Source organism: Merops nubicus, unplaced genomic scaffold, assembly GCF_000691845.1.
Source record: "Merops nubicus isolate BGI_N331 unplaced genomic scaffold, ASM69184v1 scaffold15217, whole genome shotgun sequence".
NCBI classification, from domain to species: Eukaryota; Metazoa; Chordata; class Aves; order Coraciiformes; family Meropidae; genus Merops; species Merops nubicus.
Window position 1 is genome coordinate 10,059 of NW_008622407.1, and position 22,091 is coordinate 32,149.

Sequence of the window (22,091 nt, forward strand, 5' to 3'; positions counted from 1 at the left end):
GGGCATCGTTTTAATTTTCTGTCCAGTAGAGAGGGAAGTTTATTAGTGGGAAGAGAATGTGATGCCAAGGCCTAACTTGCAAAATAAACCCCCAAACCTATCTATTTATCTCTCGATGTAAGAATTTCCTAATGCCTGTATTGTAAGACAAAGGGAAAATTTTACTTGCAGGAAAATTGCCTTCCACAATAACCAAGAAAAAAAACACAGAACGCCCACACCAGAGCAGCATGATCCAAAATGTGAACTTTTTACGCCTCCCCGACCTTCTAGGTTAGGCTTCCAACCAAGTGATCTTTTATTATCAAGATGATATACCCTTGACATAATTTGGCGCAGTAAAGCTTCTTCTGCTGAACTCATGACTTCATTTACTAGATCTGATGAAAGTTCTGTGAACCACAGTAAAATGTGATAATTAGTAGTTTAATTCTTTTGGGGTGTGCGTATTAATTGAAAAGGCTTGAACTATAAATACAGGGCCTGTGGATAAAAGCACAGGCTGAAATCAGTCGCTTACCCAAAGTATTCATTACTTCACATCCGTGGAGGTAATGTCTTTGTGGCAGTGCCTGTGGGTGTTGGGGTTGAGTGGGAGCCCTCCACTCAGAGATTGCAGCAGCGAAGTCCAGCCTGACCTGCTGCTGCTCTCCTCAGACTGGAAGCACTCCCAGGCCAAACTTTTGCCCTCTGTGGTCAAACCACTGGAAGTTAAAAACATGTCCTGGGAGCCGTGCCTTGCAGACGAGCTGGTGAAGCGCCGGCTCTCTCGCTGTGCGAGCTGCAGGAGGCAGAAGGGGCTAAGGTGGGATTTGCTGGCTGCCACAGCATCCCCCTCCCCTGCTCGAGGTGTGCTGTGGTGGTGGGTGGCAGAATGCCCATCTCTGGCACCTGAGTGGATTTGTCTTTCTGCTGCTCACCAAGTCCACCCAGAGCATCAGAGATCCCTCACGATTCGAGTCCCAGCCAGCCTGAACTTTCATGACAAACACAATTTTTCCTTACACACTTACCCTTCACCATATTTGGTGACCATCAGCACCTAGAGCTCTGCTGCTTCAGTCAGAGCTTGGTTCATCTGGCCGTGGATGTCAGAGGTGGAGAGCTGCAGGAAGGGATTGTGCTGTCTCACTTGCATTCGTGTTCTTTTGTTCTGACTGACCAACACAAGGGGGTATTTTGTTGACTAGGCCTTTCCAAATATACATATATATGTATGTATATATACACGCTATGAAAATGTATGTTGTTATTTCACACCTTCCTCTGGTTTCTGTGTGTGGTGTAGTGCCTCGATGAATCATACCTGGCTTTACAGGTACAAGGTGATTTTTGTTCAAATGGATCACAACCTTCATACTCATAGTTGGTTTGCACACTCAGAAAAAATCTATGCATCTGCGTACACTGCAGGTCCATGGGTTTATCAGGTGCTTTCCAAGCAGCCTTAATTTTGTAAATCTGAAGTTATGTACACGAGCACAGAGTGCACGTGAAGAGCAATACACAGCTCCTGGCACCTGTGTGCTGGACTGTTGCTATTGTCAAAGGAGGGCACTTTGGTGAGACCAGGCTCTCAGAAAAAGCCTCCACACTTCTATAGCTAATCAGATGCTGTTTTTTAATTGCAGATATGACTTCTTAATTGCAAAAGTTACCAGTTAGGAAACGGAAGGAAAGTTTATAGAGGCTCTCAGAGCTGCAAGAATAAAATCCCCTCTGAAGCCTGGTCTTAGCGTGACTGAAATGGAAAAATACTAGACCCATTTCTTGGAAAGTGAGAAGGAGACTTTTATTTGCAATGGTTCACAAATATTTTCCCAGGAGCGACATAGCGAGCACGGCAAAAGGGGACAGGAGGAAGGTGAGGCGAGCAAGCCACGCTTGTAAGCACACTCCTTTCGCCCTGATGTTGTTATCTGGCACACAAAGGGTGCCCCAAGTTGTTTACAGCAGTTCATGTTCTTGTTTCTGCACCTTTTTCTCCCGTCAGTGCCCTATCTTCAGTTATACAACTTTTTTCCTGGGTTGCGATAGCGTCCGAATAGTTTTTGGTGGTGGGGTGGTAGAGAGGTGCCAGCTGATTAAGTGTGCTGCTTGCTCTGTGCATTTCAGGTCTGCTGTCTTAACATTTTTCTGTTAACCACTGTTGCAACTGCAGAAAATGCTGAAGTTTGACAGCTGGGAGTTACTGCCGAGTGTGTGCTGTAAACTATATCATCCCTCTGCCTTCTCCCTTTCTCCCCCTCCTGCTGAATGATTTATAAAATGCCTTCACATTCTTGAGTGAGTTCACACTATCACCTCCAGGCACTGCACTGAGGAGTCTTAGGAGTGGATGGGAAACACAGATCTGATAACTGATATTTTTCTCTGAAAGAAAAAAATAAGGGGGGGGGGGCAAAAAATGGCTGATTAAATTTAAAGGAGAAAAGTTCCCTGCTGTGCCCCAGAGTAAATCTGTAGCCAGTGAAGCACTTTCTAGTAAACAAGAGATGTACGTGGTTATGGTGGGGTTGTGTTGTTATACACTGCCATTGTTTTCCATTTTCATAAGGTTCAATTAATGTAATCATTTAGAGTGTCTCTAATCATTACCTCCCACCTTCCTTCACTTGTACTTGAAGCAAGGGGATCTGCTGCAAGCCATGCTCTGGGATCAGGAGCCAGCACCTCGCTCCTGTCACTGGCAAAAGGAGGCACAATGGAGTGACAGGGCTGCCACTGGCAATCCAAATACATTTCTCCTCTCTCTGTGGCCTTTGCCAAACTCGTGGCCAGGACCCCGAGCCCTGGGCTCACTGCCACGTCATCCCCCCAGCAGTCCCCCCAACTGCCACCTCCCAATGCAGTGCTGGGTGACAGGGAGAAGTGGTCCTTGGGTGGTGCAGCATCTCACCAGGTGAACCAGGGGACAGGCTGGCAGTTTCCTACCACCCTTCAGCCAGGCATGAGGTTGTCAACACCACCTTTCAGACCGTGGTGGGCCAAAGCCTTTGCCACCATTTCTTCTCCCAGGATCATAAGGGAGAAATGCTTCTTGCATAGCTTGTAGCACTCGCTCACAGAGCCTCTAGACCTCTGTCCCTGTTATTTTTCTACTTCTGTGCCTTACTCTGCAAATCATAGCTTGTAACAGAAGGCTCTTTGACAGCTGCATCCCCATCTGAAAACCTGCTGGTGTTTGGGGTTGTCCCCACCTGACCAGCTTTGCAGTGCAGACCACCTGCAATTTTCCCACATGTTATAGCTCAAAGTCCTTAAAAATCAGGGGATTGGCTTGCAGGAAATTTCCAATAGCAGAATGCAGAGAGCTAACCGTGTCCCCGACGCCGTCCAGAGGGGAGCCAATTTTACTGTACAGCAGAGCATGCCATGGCTTCAGCTGCAGGAGGAAGGGAAGAGGTGGGAAGCAGGAGGGGGATGGACAGCAGCCTGATGGGCTGGGGGGGCTGTGGTTTTGAGGCAGGAGGGGAACCCCACAGGGTTTTTTTTCATGAGGGAAGTTTTAAAACAGTGGTACGGTGGTGGCCCACAGCTCAATTGAAAGGAGTAATAAAAGTAACCTGAGCAAAGGGCTGAGGCATGAGGCAGCCCAGTGTTCCTGAATCCAGGTTTCTGTCTGGCGTGGCCATGAAGGGGGCATTTGCAGCAGCCGTCCACTGTTAGAAGGAGAGAGAAGTAAAGATCATCCCCTGTACAATATAAATGTAGGTTGTTATTAGTCCTATTGCTATGTCAGCCGTAAACTGTTCCCACGAGAACAGAGATGCAACATCATTGAAAAAGAATGTCTTACTGTGAAATGGGCAGCAGAAACACTGTGGCATTATCTGCCGGGCAGTGAATTTACCTTGGTGACAGATCATTATTCCCTCCTGCAAATGAACCAGATGAAGGACAGGGACACAGGGATAACTCAGCAGTACTTGTAATTTACAGTCTTCTGAATTTAGCAAACAAACAAACAAGCAAAGAGGAGCTAGATAGAAATGTAAGGATAGAGAAGCATGCATGGCAAGGGAGATTGCCTCTGGCAAGATATGGGGAGGAAAGCAAATTTTCTTTCAGGTCTGTGCTAACAGGGTATATGGGCTAAGGCTTGGATTTCATCCCACCTAGCATTAGGCATTAAAATGAGGCACCAGCTATGAACCTAAAATCCTCACTCTATAATCAGTGGAGATGTTGGATCTCCTGGGAATTCATCTCTCTCTCTCTCTTGAACCTCAGGGAGGTTTAAAACTGAGATGTTAGAGCTGTAATTGTTCTGGACCTGACATTCTGCTGCTAGAGGAATTCAACCACCCTTCTGCTGCTCACCCTGAAAAGCCAGAATAGACAAAGGAAGAGTTTGCTGCAGGAGATGTTTCTTTGATCTTAGATCTGTGGATCTAGCAGGGCACATTGACTTGGTTGAATGATTTCTTCAGAGTAGAAGAGTGGACAATGTGTCTGCTGCCCACGTGTCATTTCTTCCCTTTCTGTTTTTCTCTTGAATTCCAAAAAATGGGAGTTTCTTAGATAAATTATCATTTCAGAGGAGTGTTTATGTGCTTTATGGAAGAATGTGTCTAGGGATGGGCATACTGGCAGCAAGAACTTCCTCCTCAACTCTTCCAGTGAAGTTTTGTTCTAAACTGCCCAAATGAAGCCATTATTCAAAAGTAAAAATGTTCTGTTCTATTTCTTGTTTTCATTCTTTTATGTGTCTGGGGACTAAACTGCAGTGAAAAGGGCCCATTCTCACAGGATGCCTTGCCTAATTTTGCAGACGAGAGGTTCAGCTATTCCAATTACGATGAGATAAAAATGTCAAATGTTGGAATCATATCCATCCTGACTTGAACTCGGAGTCTTCCAAAGTCCATCCATCATCATTTTTCCCTTTTTTTCTGTGTTTCAGTAATGCAGGCAAAGAAGGAACAGAGAAGAAATGGATGTTTAGGCATTATGAACCATAATTGATGGTTTTCCTTTTTACCTGAGTTGCTTTAGTTTACTGTAAAGGTCCCTGTGAGCGGGATTCCTTTTCCATTTTTATTCTTTCTGACTGCTCAAAGTCTCATCGTTTTCATGCAGAGTGCTGTTAGAACAGGTCTGATGGCTGACACGAGGCAGGCAAGCCAGGCTTATAAGCATGATCCAGATTTGAAGCTCTGTCCCCCAAGATATCTTCAGATTGCCCCAAATACGTGCAGATAGGGCATAAGGACTCCACCCCACTGCCACATTTATGCATCCTTGTGCATCCTATGCCACACAAGACTGATTGCTGGGGAGGAGTGAGAGTGCCTAGAGAGGCAGACATTCTAACACTGGAAAGGGGACTGTGTAGGCTTAGTTGGCCAACCCAGCCTCTAGCAACAGACACATCTCAGGCCCTCACCTCTATACTAAGAGGGTGTCTAAGCTGCTGGAGGCAGCGAGTCATCCCACTGTTGTCATCTCACCACCCTGAGGCACCTCCCCTGGAACGACCATATCTGCCACACATGGGATGAGCACATGAAATTAGATAAGGACTAAGAAGGTCCCTCTCAGCCCCTTCTGTTTGCTTTGTTAATTTTGGGGCCCTCACAATACACTCACAACTCATGAACTCAGAGGTCCTTTTTGGGTTACAGTCTGGGCAGATTACACAGAGAAAATAAATTCGGTCCATGTTCTGGCCTGACCTTGGCCTGAACCTGAGAAAGTGAATGCCCCTATCACACCAACATGTGTCTGTAGAAGTACAGTAAACACAAATGGGGGTCACTGGCCCTCTCTGTCGTACAGTCCCAGGCCAGGAGTCTAGAGCTTTGGGCTGCCCGCCCAAGTGCTTGTTAATAAATGTCCATTCTTAGCCTGTAAAGGAATGTAGACAGGGCATCCTGCCCTACAAAACACAAACAGAATAAAATAGAAAGAGAGTCTCAGCCATCACGCAGAGCTCTGCTGCTGGTCTCCACATCCAGCCATCTCTTCCCACTGGAATTATGCTGCTGGTTTGGGACTTGGCTGGGGAAGTTATCCACTAATAGACTGTGGGTTGTCCACGGCTGTCTGCAAGCACGGTTGCCTGCCTAACCCCGAGAGCATCAGTCCTTGGGAAGTCAGTTGATGAGTCTGTGGGGCTTCCTCCTCACTACTTGGAGGAGGCAGAGACTTGGCAGAGCCTGGGCTATGAGACAGGAGAGTCTGGATCGCTCACCCAGTGAGGGTGTTTTGCTGCTTCTAGGGGTGTGCATGGGCACTTCTGGGTGTCTGTGTGTCTTCACACCCCCAGTGGAGTCACTCAGAGGCAGATGAGGGGATGACATGTATCTTGTGGAGACTCATCGGTGCCTTTGCTAGTCATTCCACCTCTTTGTTCTTCTCTGGAGATGCCTTACCTAATGCAGGTGAAATTGGTGCAGACCTTGGTGGCCACCCACATATTCTGTGCTCAGTGGAAGCACTTTGTTCTCTGCTTGCAGGCAACCCCTTCAGTTCCCAGCCCTCAGTATGCAGTGCCTCTGTGGAGGGGATGACGCTGCACTGGGTGTCACTCTGCTACCTGGGCAAGCCAAGACTTGTTGGGTGTGTGGTGTTTGCCTACAGTGGCCTAATCTGCATCCATAAGCACCAAGTTTTGTGCTCGAGATCTTTTGCAAGCGTAACGTGTCCCTAGACAAGTATTACTGTGCTTTCAGACCCATCACTTTCTGTCTTCTCTGCCACCAGTATATCAAAGCTTTATTCCAGAGACTTACCTTGGTACCCTGCTGCCCAAAGTGAGGCAGCCCAAGGATAACAAACATGTAAACCTAGTGGAAGTCAGCCTATGTGGGACTAAAAACTATCAAAGTCACAAGATTATTTTTCCGTACAAAGCATAGAGGAGCAACAGTCATGTGGAGAGAAACCTCCAAGCAATACAATGGAAAGGACAGTTGGTGAATAGAGTAATATGATTTGTGTGGGGTTTATTGGGAATTAAAGTTTGGTCAGTGGTGGTTTCAGCAGAGGAGGTGTGAGAAGCAACGCTGAAGGGAGAGGAAGGCCCACGGGGAGAGGTGGAGCTGGCTGTGACTTTGCCTCCATGCCCAGCATCCCTATTTTTGCATCATATTTCTACTATCTAATCTTCAGCAGATATTTCTACAGCTTCCATCATCATGGTCTCCAGCTGCAGTCTTTTTAAATTGCCTTGGTGTGAAGAGAGGGGAGTGCCAGGAAGGGAGGATGAGAGGAAACAGGTGATGGACTCACTGGGGTTTGTGTCCATGTTGCCCAGCAAAGTGGGGCAGGGAAGCTGCCCACCCTCACCTGACCCTGGCCCCACCAGCTCCTCCTGGACACGGGGCTTTCCTGGAGAATTCTGCCACGTGCTCTGAATATGTGAATTATTCCTACCACTATAAACTAGTGTGCAAATTAAAAAAATAGAGAACCCAGCACCTCTTTTTATAGCCCCCTAATTCTGTGTCCACAGGGCTTCAGACTCCCTCAGTTCAGCTCCATGTGTGTCTGCAGAGTAACCTTGGAGGGTACACTTAGCTACCAAGTGAGGGGTTGATAGATCCTAAAATAATTACAGCATCTCTGAGCCTAGTTGTATAATTTCTTGGCAATATACTAATTAAAACTAGATATTTACACACAACACTTACTTAAACTTAAGATGTATTTAAAAGAACCTGCATACTTCTAATAACTGTATATCAGGGCTTTACTGAGCACTGTAGTTCTCGTGCAGATTGAATTCTTGAGGGCTTTTTTTATCATAAATGAGCCCACAGCTTTCTGTTCAGGACTGAATACTTCCAAGGCATCCGAATCATCCTGGTATTTTGTTTCATCATCTAAAATTATCTTCTAAATACTACCATTTTTTTAACTTGCTGTATTATGGCAATTAGGAATCTCTCTGTGTTTGCTGGGAACAGAGAGTCCAGCGGAGCTGAGTGTTGAATGTGATGAATAGTGTTAGGAGCTCAAAGAAAAGTCAGATGCGTGTCGACACTTATCAAAGCTGTTCTGCTGCTCAGAATGACTGTTCGTGGTACTTGTTTCATGATAAACTTCCTCAGAACATGATGTTACTGGAAAAAAAATGATCCACTATGAGAAATACGCAGGTGACACAGTTGAGTCAGCAGCTTGCAACAGTGACACAGGCTTACGTTTATAAAAATCCCCACTGAACTTTTGTCTTCTGCGTGAGTAGATCGCCTTCGGATCTGTTGCCACAAGTGTCCCATTTCTTGTCTTCACGTGGTAGCTGTTTAACAAAAATCTTCCCACCACCCCAACAAACAGGTGGATTCCTGGGCTTGAAAGTCATTGACAGTCACAAAACTTTTCCTCTTTTGTAAGTAATTCACTGTATAAATGTTAGAGTCTCCAGTGACCACTGATACCTCCAGGGAAACGATAAACATGGAAAAATACCAGAAAATCCTACCTCCCATACAAGAGGGTTTAATTATTGAAGTTAGAAGCATTTCCCCGTGCACAAGCATCTCGGCATTGATAGGTGGAAAGTACCTCATGCTGTGTTTGAAATATCAACTGGATTTAAAAGAAGGCTTTGTGCTTCACCATGGACCTTTCTTAGCCTCCTGCAGATGGTCCCTGTTGCTGAAAGAGACATGACTTGTGAGACGGAGAGACCTCCGTGCCTCTTTTTAGTGCTGCTCTAATCCTGCTTTACACCCGTAAAGGACTTAAGCCCTTACCCTTTTTCTCCTAAATATTAAAATTATTTTCCTGAGTGTCATACCGTATTAATGCAGAATGAAAATGGGTTTAACAATTGCTGGCATGGGGCTTCTGTACAGCATGTGTGTCACAAATCATGTCACTTTTCAGCAATAGGGCTGCTGCCAGCGGGAGGCTCAGAAATGCTCATGTTAATCAAAAATTTTAATTTCAAATCAAATTGACAGTTTACACATGGTGAGAAATGCTTCTCACCATGTGATATTTCAGTATGCTACACTGGGCAAAATGGGTGCACTTCCCTGTTCAGAATTTTGACTGCAGTATCTGCAAATTTATGGGTTTCGGTGTATTTGGTATGGTGAGTAGTTGATTTAAGGGAGCCCCTTGGAGAATAGGAGACAGAAGGGTTTTCATGCAGCCTGGCACTGGTGAGCCGCTGTTGGCACATGCTGCTGGAGAAATGACAGGTATTCAATAAACATCACTATGGTTAAGAGGAAGATTTAAAGGAGGGAGGGGCTGCAGTGCTATAAACAGGATTTGAAACAAATGTGCTTATTTCAGTCCGTGATTAGTCTGAATACCTAAGTATTCCACACCAGGTTTTAAATATCCTTACATTTATTTTCACACTGATGTTCTTCACACAGCATCGACAATAATATTTATGGCATTAATACTGCAGCTAAATACTGATCTGAAGTAGTGTAAACTCTGCATGTAGCAAGACATCCTCCATCGGTGAGAAGAGCAGAACGTGACTACGGGTCACACGTACGGCCTGCAGCCCCAGCACTGGATACACAAGCCCTTGCTTCTGCCAGCAGCTTCCTAGAAGTCAGTGGACAAAATTCAGGAGGCAAAATTTCAGTTGGTACTTGATGAGGAGCAAGGACAGTTGGTGGAGCGTGTGCGATCAGCCTCAGACAAACGAGTCGTAGGAACCGAGGTTTTCAGGCTGTACCAGAATCATGATGCTGACATCCAAAAATGGCCAGCTGAAAAGAAATTACCCTTGCATTATTCTCTTTATGATGTTTTTCAGCTTTCTTGGGGGGGCATCCTGAGGTTATTCCATGCCTAGCTCATGACACCGAGGCTTTAATTTTAAAAAGGCCTTGCAGGAGGGAAGGAAGAGGGCCGGCAGTACCCACCTTCTCCTCTCTCCCCCTCCAGTGCCTGTATTTCTCATTCGCCTACCAGGGTGGGCGGGTGCCCGTTGCTGGCAGCCCGGGGAGCACCCTGCAGCAGCAGATGCCGCCAGCATCCCCGGGAGGCTCTGGAAAGCGGGTGGTTCCTCCGGGCTCACTTGGGCACCGAGTCACGCTCCGAACGGCGAAGCCCAACTGGCGATATCGCCACGGAGCTCGGCAGTCGCAGCTGTCATTGCTCTTGTAACCAGGGCTGATGTGAAAATAGGAAGATAAATAACCCCTTCATATTATTATTTTCAGGGAGGCAGGCTTTTCTTTTTATTACTCTTTTTATTGTTGGATGCCATAAATATTCCAGAATTATTATCCCAAGGTAGATTTCATCTCATTTACTTCGGAAGGCTTTTGAGGAGGCACATTATTTTATAAGCTGCCAAATGAGTATGACCATTTATAATGATTTTTTTCTCCTTTTCTTTAATACTTGCTTTTTTGGATTGAGGACCTGAAACAGAAATATGCTAATTTAAGACATCTGTTGTTTTTCAAACTATAGGTCCCTGTCAGTATTAATGCAATTTATTTATCAGATTTGGTATATGGTAGAGAGGAAGATGCTAAATTTTCATCATTCTATCAAAAAACCTGTGTTTAACTGACTTCTCGCCCACAAGAATACCAAAAACTACCCTACAATGTATAGAAATTAAAAAACACAGCACACATCTTAGGTCATGGAATGATTTCCATTGCACAAAGTCCTTAACATGAACTTGGAGGGCTTGCAGTGTTTCAAGAAGATCTTTTGTCTTCAAGAGAAAGAATCCATGTGCCCTCCCCTTGGACGAAACCTGACATGATTGATTCCAATCTATGATTGGTTCATTAACGGTAATAAGTTGCCATTAATTCCACTATCTCTGCACTTAACTACAAAATGAGCTGAATTTTGTAGGAGCTGAAGCTGCTGTGGATCCGTGCAGGATCAGGCTGTTGGTGACACAACCAGCCCGATGCCACATTTGATCAGGTCCACATGTATTAATTTGCAGCCTAGACTCTGAAGCTTGGTATGACCCAAACTGAAATAATAATTAGGCTTTGTTATCATTAGAGATTCTAAACCACCGTGAGTCTGAAAGGCAAAGTGAGACGTTGCACGAGTATTTCTGTTCTGATTCACCTCTGGAGAACGCCCATCGTGGTGCGGGGTGGCGGGTCGGGTGGATTCCCACACGAAGGCGTGAGAGTCCTTTCTCCCAGCCACTTCCCAGCACCTTCAGATGTTGATTCCTGATGGCCACCAAGGGTTTAGAAACCGTATGGAAACAGAGCTGAACTTGAGCACTGCTCGGAAGCGCCCACGACAACCGGCAGCGCTTCTCAACCCCACTGTCTGCTAGACACGGACTTTTTAGCTAAAAACCCAAAAGGCAAATCATTTACCAGTGGTTTTGCATATTGTCAAGGGTTAACAAAACTTTCATTATCACACTCTATTAAGCCAGGACCAGGAAACAATTTCTAATCAACACTCAGATCTGGGCAGGGATTGTGCAGTCTTTTGTAGGAGGCCTCAGATCTGTGTTCTCTATTCTCACATGCTCACTTCCAGCTGTTGTCATTGAAATCCCACATAATCTCCCCGGGTCAAAGGGCAGTCATCCATGACTGCCGCTGTTAGGAGGTTATGCTGATTTCTGTTGTCAAATATTGGCCCTTTTCTCTTTCAATCACTCCCATTCTACTTTTTTTAACAAGAAAGATCCAGCCTAGAATTGTATTACATGACTTTAAAGTCTTAAAAGTGTTCCTCTATTGTACTAACACGACATGCCCTGGATGGTCTAATCCATCCTGCTATGGGCCACAAAGAAAGTTCTGGTGCTTCTTAAAACCTCAGCCAAAGGTAGGCCAGCCCGAGGGGATAACGGCATATGTGACTTGTGGCCCAGCAGTTATTTCTTAAGAAAATGTGTCATTTGTCCAAGGTGAACTATTGCCGTGGCATTAAAATTAAATTGGAAATAACAAGCGGGAACATTTGTCAGGAAACAGGAGAGGTTTCTCTATCACCTTTACTGTACAATATCTTGCTTAACTCTTCTATAAAAAGTCTGTGAATTAAAAATATGGTCCAATTTACCATTAAAGGGTTATCATTTGCAAATTTGAGGATGCATTTTATACGTAGCAGTTAAAATGAGGCTGTTGTGCCAGCTCTGGAGATGAGTGTCTGGGGTCTGTTGGAAAATGCATGTTTTGTGACAGCTACGTGCAATATTCAGGTGCATGCACAGCTCCCTCATGCTGTCCTGAGTCTAAGTGGGAGACACATTGATGTGGACACAACATTGCAGCTGGGATAGATGGTCTCTTCTATCTCCATGTTTTCCTTGACATATGAAGTTAGCGTGCGCAATTTGGCCCCGTGGATCCAGCTTTCCATTTCTAGCATGGGATAGTGACCAGGTAGCTGTTGGTGAGAGAGAGATCCCGCTGTGGCCGCGGGCAGGGTGAGCAGGTACAAGCACCTGGGCAGGGGTTGGTCTCAGCCTGGGGTGGTCCCGTGGCCACCCACACTTCCCCTGGAGGTGGGCGCTTCCCAGAAACAAGGTGCACCTTCATCCAAGCGCGTGCCTGGAAAGAAATATGGTCACGGGGCTGCCACGGCTGGCTCAGCCCACGTGTAGTAAACTCACCTTCCAGCTGAGCAGAGTGTAAATGTTACGTAGGTCTCAACTGGAGCACACATATTCTGTCCTTTCCTTTCTGCTGGAGAACACAGATTAGGGCTAACTCTGTCACTCCCATCCTTCTCAGCCAGTGCAGCCATGGAACAGCCAATCTTTTGGGAGTCCTCGGGGTGAGCTGGGTTCCCTCTGATAACATCCCCTCTCTCAAGGCCTTCATGTGCTGTGTGATACAGACATTAATTTTCTAATCAATATTATTGCTCCACATTGTTTGTGAAACATGGGATTATCTAGAGAGAGGATAAACCCAAAAGGAATCAAGTTGCACTTTGAGCAGAGAGGGCTTTTCTTCTAATCAGGCATTTGGTTAAGATAATAGGCTTGAGATCCTAATTGATTATTACTATTTTAAGGTTTTAAGATGGCTATGTATAGTGAGATGCTGAAGATGAAAAAGGTTTTCAAAATGCTTCAGAGCTAGTCTGGGGGACTTGTGTAATTTCAAAACACTGCAAAGGAATCAGTCTCCCAAAAAGCTGATCTCCAAAGCTTAATACATTGTCACTAGGACTGTGGTGGAAGAGAAATAACTGGATTTGGATTTTTTTCATCTTCAAAGGAGTAACTCTTCCCTGGTTTTATTTAAGCGTGGATTTCAGGAAACCAGCTGTATATCTGTTTAGAAAATACCTGGTATATTTATGGTGCAATCTAACTATTTTATAATAAAAATAATACTGTTGGATAACACAAGGAAGCTTGCTAATTAAATAACAATAATACCTTGAGCACCTTGAAAACATCTTCTGATATTCAATTAGGGAACAATAACCCGATGAACTTTAACCTGTAGACCATATTCAGACTTTCTACATAAAAGTAATTGCATCAGTCATGATTTTCTCAAGCTACAACACAAGCTCTTGATTGGTAGCTCAACGTCTGAGACTCCTTTTTACAGCATTAATTGGGAAAGCAGACAATACTCTCCCTGTAAACTAGATTTTAGGACGAAGGTTAGTTGCCTTTGTACACATTTACTCATTGAAATAGGAATGTTTGCTTAATAATTCAAAACAAATAGCATTAGACAACAAGTCCTAATGCTGATTTCTCCTCTGCCAGTGTAAATTAGGAGAAAATTAGGTGAAACTCTATTTGAAAAGTGTAGAAAGACTTGTTTAAAACTTCTTTGAGATCAGAATTAGGCCCCAACAATTCAAGCCTTTTCTTCTGGCTTCTTTACTGGGGTCTAAAAGGAGAATATGTAAATTGCATTATTAATTTTCTCCCCAATTAAAGCCATCATCGAGTTATGGAAAGATGTTTTTCATGTGGTACTTGGTACATAGTGTGGCGTGGCCTTTATAAGCTACACCAAACATGTGATTGTGTAGTGGTATATTATTTATTAGTTAGTATCCTGATCTGCTGTATTCATTTTGGTCTTACTGGCCTGTTTTTTTTTTCTCCCTTGGGGGAAAACTGATCATCCTCGTGAGCCGGAGTGAGGTCTTGTGTAATGAGCTAACTCCTAGCTGCACCCAGACTGGGCTTGAAGGAATGATTCAACAATATATTGAAATGCCTCCTTAACTTTGTCAACCCATCTTTATTTGGCAGGACAAATAAGCGTGTGCTGTATTCAAGCATGTGATTAAAATTAAGCACATGCTCTAACTGCTTTGCTGAGTCAGGGCCTGCCTTGGCTAGCCAGGTGCCTTAATTGATCCCACGAATTTCAGTGAATGAGCTCTGTTAGTTTTTTTATAAAGTGAGGGAAAATTCTCTCACCCTCATTTTGAACACCTGCTTTACTACCAAAATGTGACTGTCGCACAAAGCTGTGGAGCTCACCCGACCATACACAGCAATTTCCACGTCCTATCTTTGGGATACGGAACAAAAGGATCACAGTGCACGTATTTCAGTGAAGTGCCGAATGAAAAGTAAATCTTGCAAGCTTTCAAGATGTTTAATCATCTTTTCAGTAAAGGAGCTCGTTAATTCTAACATCTGCATATGTAATTGCTTGACTTTACCTATTTTTTTTCTCATTTAGAATTAAGTGGAACAGGAAAATTGATTTTTTTTTGCATTTTGACCCCCGTTAATAGGCGCAGAATGTCTACTTCACATATTTTGTCAATCCTGCAGTTTCCCAGCCATTCTTTTATGTGTCTTGCTTCTTTGTCCTGTTTCTCTCATCTTCTCTTTGGGCTGTTACCACAGCTCAGTGAAAGCTGCAGTCTCAGGCCTGGATTTTGCAATCTGAACCATCCAGGCAAACCTTTAAACTTTCATGGGGTTCTACTGAACTGCAAATTCACAGACCAGCCGTGCATCGAAATGAGTTCAGGATACAACTCTAAGCCAAAGGCATTGCTTTTATGGGTATCAAGATATTATTAATCATTGGTGAGATGAGCCCCCGATTTCCTAATGTTTATAAGTAAATAACAAATTGGAGAATTGTGAAATTCACCTTTCATTTGTGAAATGTTTATTTTCGGTATTGAAGGATGAGAATCTAATCACTCTCATTGACGTGCTGTTGTTTAATGATTACTGTTACGTGCACACACATAAGAAATGTTCTTACAGTGGTGAGGGGACATTTCAAGTATGCCCAGCAAAATAAGAATGATGAAGTTAGCAGACCCCAGCTAATTTCTTTGACTTTACTGATGCTCTGCAGGACCCTGAGAGCCAGAATGTATTTAAAACCATTCTAAGACATTTGCATTTATGGTTTGGTGTTTGCTAGGTTAAGTTAATGTTGTTAACTGGTAACAATCATGTTTTTACTGGAGGATTACAAAGGGCTCTGGACTTTCTCTTAAAAAAAAAAAATCATCTCATGTCATACCATTGCTGCAATTTGGTTTTTACTTCCAAATTTAAATTTCACCTTCACTCCTAGTGCGATAGGAACCTGCCTGGGAAATGCAGGTGGGAGTGGACACCAGAGCAGAGCCAGTATGGTGCACTGTGAAAAAACAACACGTGACAGATGTTCATAGCATTGCTGAATGCACTTCTGGAAGTTGCTCAGATACTGCCATGATGAGCACAGTATGAGAAGTTATATAGCATAGACTGGCTTCTCTACCAAGGGCTCTGCGGAGTAGTAAGCGTCCTGGCCCTGATCCAGCAAGGCACTTAAGCATATGCTTAATTTTAGGCACATGAGTGGTTTCAGTGAAGACCTAAGAGAATTATTTTTAATTCACAGATCATTTAATTCAATAGGCAGGTCTGCTGTAGCATATGAAAAGTAGATCTTCATATTAAAAATACTTGGGAAATTGTCAATGAACAAACATTGCATGCGGCTAGCAGTCATTTCTAAAAAGCAGAATGATGTGTATGCATTACCTGTATTATGGTAAAATACAAAGCAGATCAGGCAAAAGCATTTACAATTATCTAAGAGCTATTTGTAACTTGAAAATAAAAAAAAATAAAAGCTTGTAAGAACACTTTTTCATTTAAAGTAGAGAAAAATTTATTCTCTTGATGCAAATAAAAACCTTGTTTGCAGATTGAGGAATTTGTTTGTGTTGAATTTCAGCATCAATTTCAATATTTTATAGTACATTTATCTACAGCTGGAGCATGACAGATTTGTGTATATTTATATGTTTGTGTACATAATACATATGTATACACACATACACAAGGACGCCCAAAGATATACATACGCACAGTTTGAAAACTCATCGTTATTGCTGAAGTATAAAAAGATGCCTGGTGTAGAAACTTGTCTGGAGTCTGTTAGCTTAGCGACTGCGTTCAGCTGGCACAGTAGGATCCTCTCAGAAACTGGGAAGTTCTTCTGTGCAGGAGCAGAATTCTCTGAGAACTTGGCTGGAGAGGAAGGGCTGACCTCCCTCCAGGTCTCTCCCAAACCTTCCCCTGACATGTCACCCTCTGTAGTCCTGCACGCGAGATGTGTTTCTTTTACTTCCCATTCTGCAGGTGGAAGTGGTGGTGGGGTGTGTGTTTCTGTTTTTTTTTCTTAACAACCTCAAAAGAAAGGCAGGAGAACAAAAGTGCAGCTTGCATTAGTCCTATTGCTCCGTTCATTAGAGGAAGGTGGGGAGGTATTGCCAGGATGAGCTTGGGGGACAGAGGAATATGCCAAACGTGGGGGACTGGTACTGAGTCTGACAAACAATTCACAACAGAGCAGATGGTGCCCCTGCAAAACACTCAATAATATATGTGTGCGTGCACTGGAATCAGTGACTCTAAGTAGGACAACCTAAAAAGGTATGCCACTTATCCTGTGGACAAGCAGGACTTTACAGTTCTTTTAATAATCTCTTTATCCTGAGATTTCTCCTTTGACCCTGATTTCAGAGGCAGGAGGGCAGCCTGGCCTGGAGACCTCTAATTGTAGTCCAGCTCTATCCCGCTCCGCACACTTACACTGGGTTGCAGCCCAAAAGCTGCTCCTTTTGTAATTGATCATACCCGTGAAAATTAAATGAACATTTGGTGGTAGGCATGTTTTCAGAGAAGAAGGAAAACGCTGTTATGTAAAGTGTAATAACATTTTGATACCGAGTGTAGAGACATTCCTTGCACAAGGGAGGCGAGCGTGGAAGCGTGCACCCTGGTTCCTAAAGACTCTCCAAAGCTCACAGTTAATACTTTGCTTATACAGAGATTTATTTTTCTTTTTGAAAGCTAGTTTTAAATGTGAGAATATTTTTATTATTATTTTTGATAGGGAAGACATTCATTTAATTCTTTTTAACCAGCTGCTATTTTAAGATTTCCCTAGTGTAACCTTAGAAAAATGAAGAGTACATCTTTAAATCTTGTTTTGTTTGAATGAATGGGTAGATAATCCTGATCAGATGTTTCTTTAGAGAATAATGTTTAAAACGATTATGGAACTTAGCTGTCCTGTCTGTTTCCTAGGTACAGTATTTTCATTTCAATTGTGAAGTCATTAGGGGTCATCCAAGGTAACCGTTTATTAAAATAGTCCTCTTTTGTTTCAGATTTCCTGTTGAGATGCTTTAACATGTAAAAATCTCCCTGCTGATGTGTCATGTTAGCTTTCCTAACCTCCAGACAGAAACCACAAAGCAGCCTGCATAGCTGTATGACTAGTTACCCACCTACATAAACAATAATTACTGCTAAGTGGGAAATTAGATGTCACATTTTAAGTCTAAATGAAAGTAAAGTATTTGAGAATACTGTCATTAAATGCTTAAAGCTAATCGCACTTCTCTCACTCTGTTTGTTTTGTAGGACATTTGGGCTTCCAGGACAGTTTTGTCACATCAGGTGTTTTCAGTGTGACTGAGCTAGTAAGAGTCTCACAAAGTAAGTATCATTCTGTGGCTGGTTTATATGGTTTCTGTTATCCCAGACTTTTCCTTTGATTCATATCGTGCCCCTTCCCCAATTCAGAAACAGCATCTTGAAAACTGAGTCCTTCCTCCCTGCCAGTGGACAGTGTTTATGTGCCTCATTTTTTAATGTGAGAAAATAAAATAGCATAATTTTTTAAAGTAAATTTAAGAAATTTAATTCTGCAAACTTGCCTGTGGAAGTTGATAAGCTCCTCTGGTAACCAGCTGAAAATGGGCAGGCTCTGTATCAAAGTGCAGATAAATGCCTGCAGGGCTCAGCTTACCCAGGGGATCCCTTGCAGGATCCAGGGACTGTGTTTTAACCAGACCTCCAGAAATGACATGGTATGTGCACATAAGCCTGGGATTTTCTTCTTTTGCACATTGTGTCCATCCATGCCACACATACATGTGTTTGTAGACCTGCAAACTGATGAATTCATTAATAATGGCCACCACTCTACCAACTTAAGCTCTGATGGTCTCAGCTGGGCAGAGGCAGACACTCTGACTTTGCAAAGCCCGCGTTTTCCATTAGCTGTATGGAATTGTGTCTTCTAGAAAGATTTGGGTTTTGACCTTTAAGGAATGCTAATACCCCCTGCATGAATGACACACTGCAGCATGATCATTACAGGCTTGTCAATACTCACTAACAACAGTGAATTAAGAGTACCTGTCACCACCCTGTTGCATTGATCAAAGGTGCATTGATTCTGTTTTGCTGTGACATAATCCAGATACTCCAGAGAGTATGGACAGTCCCTTGCAGAGATCCTACAGGGCTGTAGGAGCTGGTCCTTTGGGGATCTTTTCTGCTCTGCAGTAACATCACATTGTTACCAATTACCATTGCTCTAGCTGAACCACTCCACTGCGTGCCCCTTTAAAACTTTAGGTTTTGTAATCAATCTCTCTAGCACAGGCAGAGATAAAAATGGTTCTTCTCCTAGATAGCAGAAATATTTGTTTGTGTGCTGGCTCAGAGCATGTACTTTAAGTCCTTCTGGGGATGGAATATAACTGGCACAAACCTAGCAGAGAAATCTGTGGTTTTGTGTCAGAACACAGGGGTTCTGCAGGGATTTTCCTGCTTTATTTCCTCTTTCAAAAGACTTGCACTAGCTAGTAAATTGGCTTTATATTTAAAATTAGCATGCTACAGGGAAAGCAGGGCAAGTGGGAGACACATGAATGTTGTTACATGTGCTGGAGAGCGAGACAGAGAAAAAGTTGGAGGTAGATGTTTCTCTTGAGTTTCCTTCCCTGACAACTGGTGGCAGTTTTGTGAGAAGGGCAAAGTTAAGAGGACTTAGAAGTCAAGAGAAGCTGCTGAGCATTCAGCACATCTGCAAATCAGTTCACTTACTAAAGTGCTTAAATAGGGACTTTGGCATCTAACTCGCTGTACTGTGGTCACTAACTTGCTGGTACCTGCAGCAGTGGTGGACAAAACCAGATTGTCACCAGTCCTTGAACATCTCCATGTTGTCACTTCATTTTGGTGTGACAGCGTAAGGCTTTTGAAGCCCCAAGGATTCACCCTCCCCCTCTGCAAGGCATCCCACTTCACCACAATCTTATCTTCACTGTAGGAGCCCTACACAGCAGAGCTGCCTCTGGACTCTGTCAGCTGTGCTTCATGTGTGCACAGGACAGGGCTGCTTGAAAAGTGCCCCCATTCAGGACCTGAGCCTTCACAGCCAGCCCCAGTCCCAGCTCCCCTGAGTCTGGGACTGACCTCGGGAGTGTCATGCTTTTTAATTTTCCATGATATTTGGTTGTAGATAGACTAAAACTTTGTGCTCAGAAGTCCTGGCATTTGATGTGCTTTGCAGACCATGGACTGTGTCTGAGATGTTGCTGTTGAAGTACACCACAGATGGAGCACCTGCACACAGGAAGAGCAGGACAGGCATGGACTGTATCAGAAATCAGAAAGAAGGTGTTGGTGGGCAAAATAAAAAGACTCAGCTTTTATCTGTTCCAGACACAGGGGTTTGCACTCTTTTTTATGCTCTCTTTAATAATCCTGAGAGGTCAAGACCTCAGTGTTAGAGCCTGTCTACAAGCCAGCACCTCTACCAAAAATAGTGTCCCCAAAGCATAACGGGATATCACTTCAGAACTGACTCAGAGGGAGAAGTGCCAGCAACTGATTTAGCTACACTGCTTTTGATAGCACCCTGGATTTTCCTTGGAGATGCCCCAGACACGTACCGACCAGCTGTAACCTTGTTTACTTTATGAGGTCTGAGAAGCCCATAGCCTGACAAGCTGTGGCTACCCAGTAGGATATGTTTAGTGTAGAGTCTAGCAACACTTTCCCAGCAAAGCCTGTATGAATTCGCATGCTCATGTTCAAAGACTTATTTAACATAACAGAGCAACTGCCTATTTGCCTAAATTGTCAGGCCAGGTCGTCTAAAGAGTGGGATTTTCAGAGTCCAATCCATGGGTCGCTTCCATGCTGAGGAGTTCAGTTTATGAGCAGCCATCATCCAGACTCTCCAGTAGCTTGAGTAACCAAAATGTCCTCAGTCCGTTCCCTTGGTTTTACTTTCTAAAAAGTCATTGACCCTTCAGAAGCCACCAGGGCTAGGAGAGGAACAAGCCAGCCTAGCCATAGTGGGCCCTCACGTTTATTCCCTGCTCTCTTCCTGAGTGTGCCTGATGTTTGCTTTGCAAAGAGGTCATCTTTGTGCATGGCCTCTGCCACTTTTCTTTCCATCCTTGCTTTTCATAATATAATGATAGAAATGAGTAATTTCCCACAGTTTTAACTGGTATGCGGCTGCTGTTACCTAAAATTAATCTTATGAAATATTGTTGATAGAAATTATCTGCCAGGTTTATTTAGTAAAGTTCCCAGAGGAATGACAAGGAGTCTCAAGTAATAGGCAGTTGTCTCCATCATGCAAATTTGGGGAATGAATTAATCAAGAGAAAGGTCAGCTGTTACTGTTATCTATCTTGGCTATCAGTGCTGATCATCACAGTTTCTGTGAGCTATTGAACAAGTCTAGACTGTTTTGGTAACAGAAACTTGTTTCCTATAGATGCAGATTTTGCTTTGAAATGCTACCCAGCTGCTGAATCTTGCAGAGCCCAGTAAAATAGAGAAGGTAGATCATACAGTTCCATCTGAAAAACAAATAGACCCTTCTCCGTTCCCTCTGATGTGGCTGTTGCAGACCATGCTGCCAGTTCTACAGTATTAGCAGGCAAAGGGCGTGAGCTCCTAAGTGTTGTCTGTCACCCCAGCTATGGGGGAGACCCCTTCAGATAGCAGAGACTTCATTCTTCCATCTCCAGCGAGGTTTGGGCTGCCAACAAAAGGCTCAGAAGCAGAAGCGTTGGAGATACTTGGGTTTTGTGAGGTGACAGCTCGCTGTTGGCCAAGCACAACCTTGTCCCTCTTTACCCTTGTTAGGAAAATGTTGTACCCACTGTGTGCAGCTCTCTGCAGGGCACTGGAGAATACCCTCTGCAAAAGGTGCCATGGTGCCAAGCCACTGCCAAGTGCACAGTCCTGGGCAGAGGCTGGGAGGCCGTGGCAGGCTGGAGCTCGAGGGAGGCCTGGGGAACACTGTTCCCCTCTTGGCCTCGGGTCTGCATCACGTGCTCTTGTGCAGAGAGCTGCTGGGAAGATCTCTTCCCTTGGAGGTCCTTTAAGCAGCCAGATAAACTGTACTGCCCAGGATGTGAAGAAAGATTGAGGATTTATGAACATTCACGAGAGCCAAATCAAACATATTTGTTTTGTGCTGTGTTATTTGTCAAAATGACATCATTCCTTGTGCTGATAAACAAGGAAATTCTGACTGCGCCCTGGTCTGAAAACGCCACACTTTGAGCTTGGAGATGTTAGATGTGTGCAGTAAGGAACTCTATGGAGCAAGTGGGGTGACTTGGAATCCTTCTGATGAGCTGATGAGACCCCAAGCACGGAAGGAAACAGGCAGTCGCTGGCTGGTACTGTGTAAACACAGAAATGGCCCAGCCCGTTGTCCCTGAAACAGCTACGCTCACTCTGCAGGTGAGAGGAGCTTTTGTGGCCAAGCATTTTGGAAAGCTTGAGTGAAAAACAGCACCAGTGGGTACCAGGCTTGGTTCGTGGCAGCTTCAGGAGGCAGGGCTGAGGCTGTCCTTGCCGCGAGGCGGGTGGATTAGTG

At 44.1% G+C, this 22,091-nt stretch overlaps 1 protein-coding gene across 1 annotated transcript in view; it reads left to right on the plus strand.

Moving 5' to 3' along the window:
• The window catches only part of NFIA (nuclear factor I/A), a gene marked incomplete at both ends in the record, with an annotated part of 87,309 nt that overhangs the window by 7,858 nt on the left and 57,360 nt on the right, over positions 1-22,091 (plus strand). The window contains one exon of the mRNA XM_008944779.1: positions 17,813-17,887. Coding sequence (XP_008943027.1) covers positions 17,813-17,887 — 75 coding nt within the window. The remainder of the gene's footprint in view (positions 1-17,812; positions 17,888-22,091) is intronic.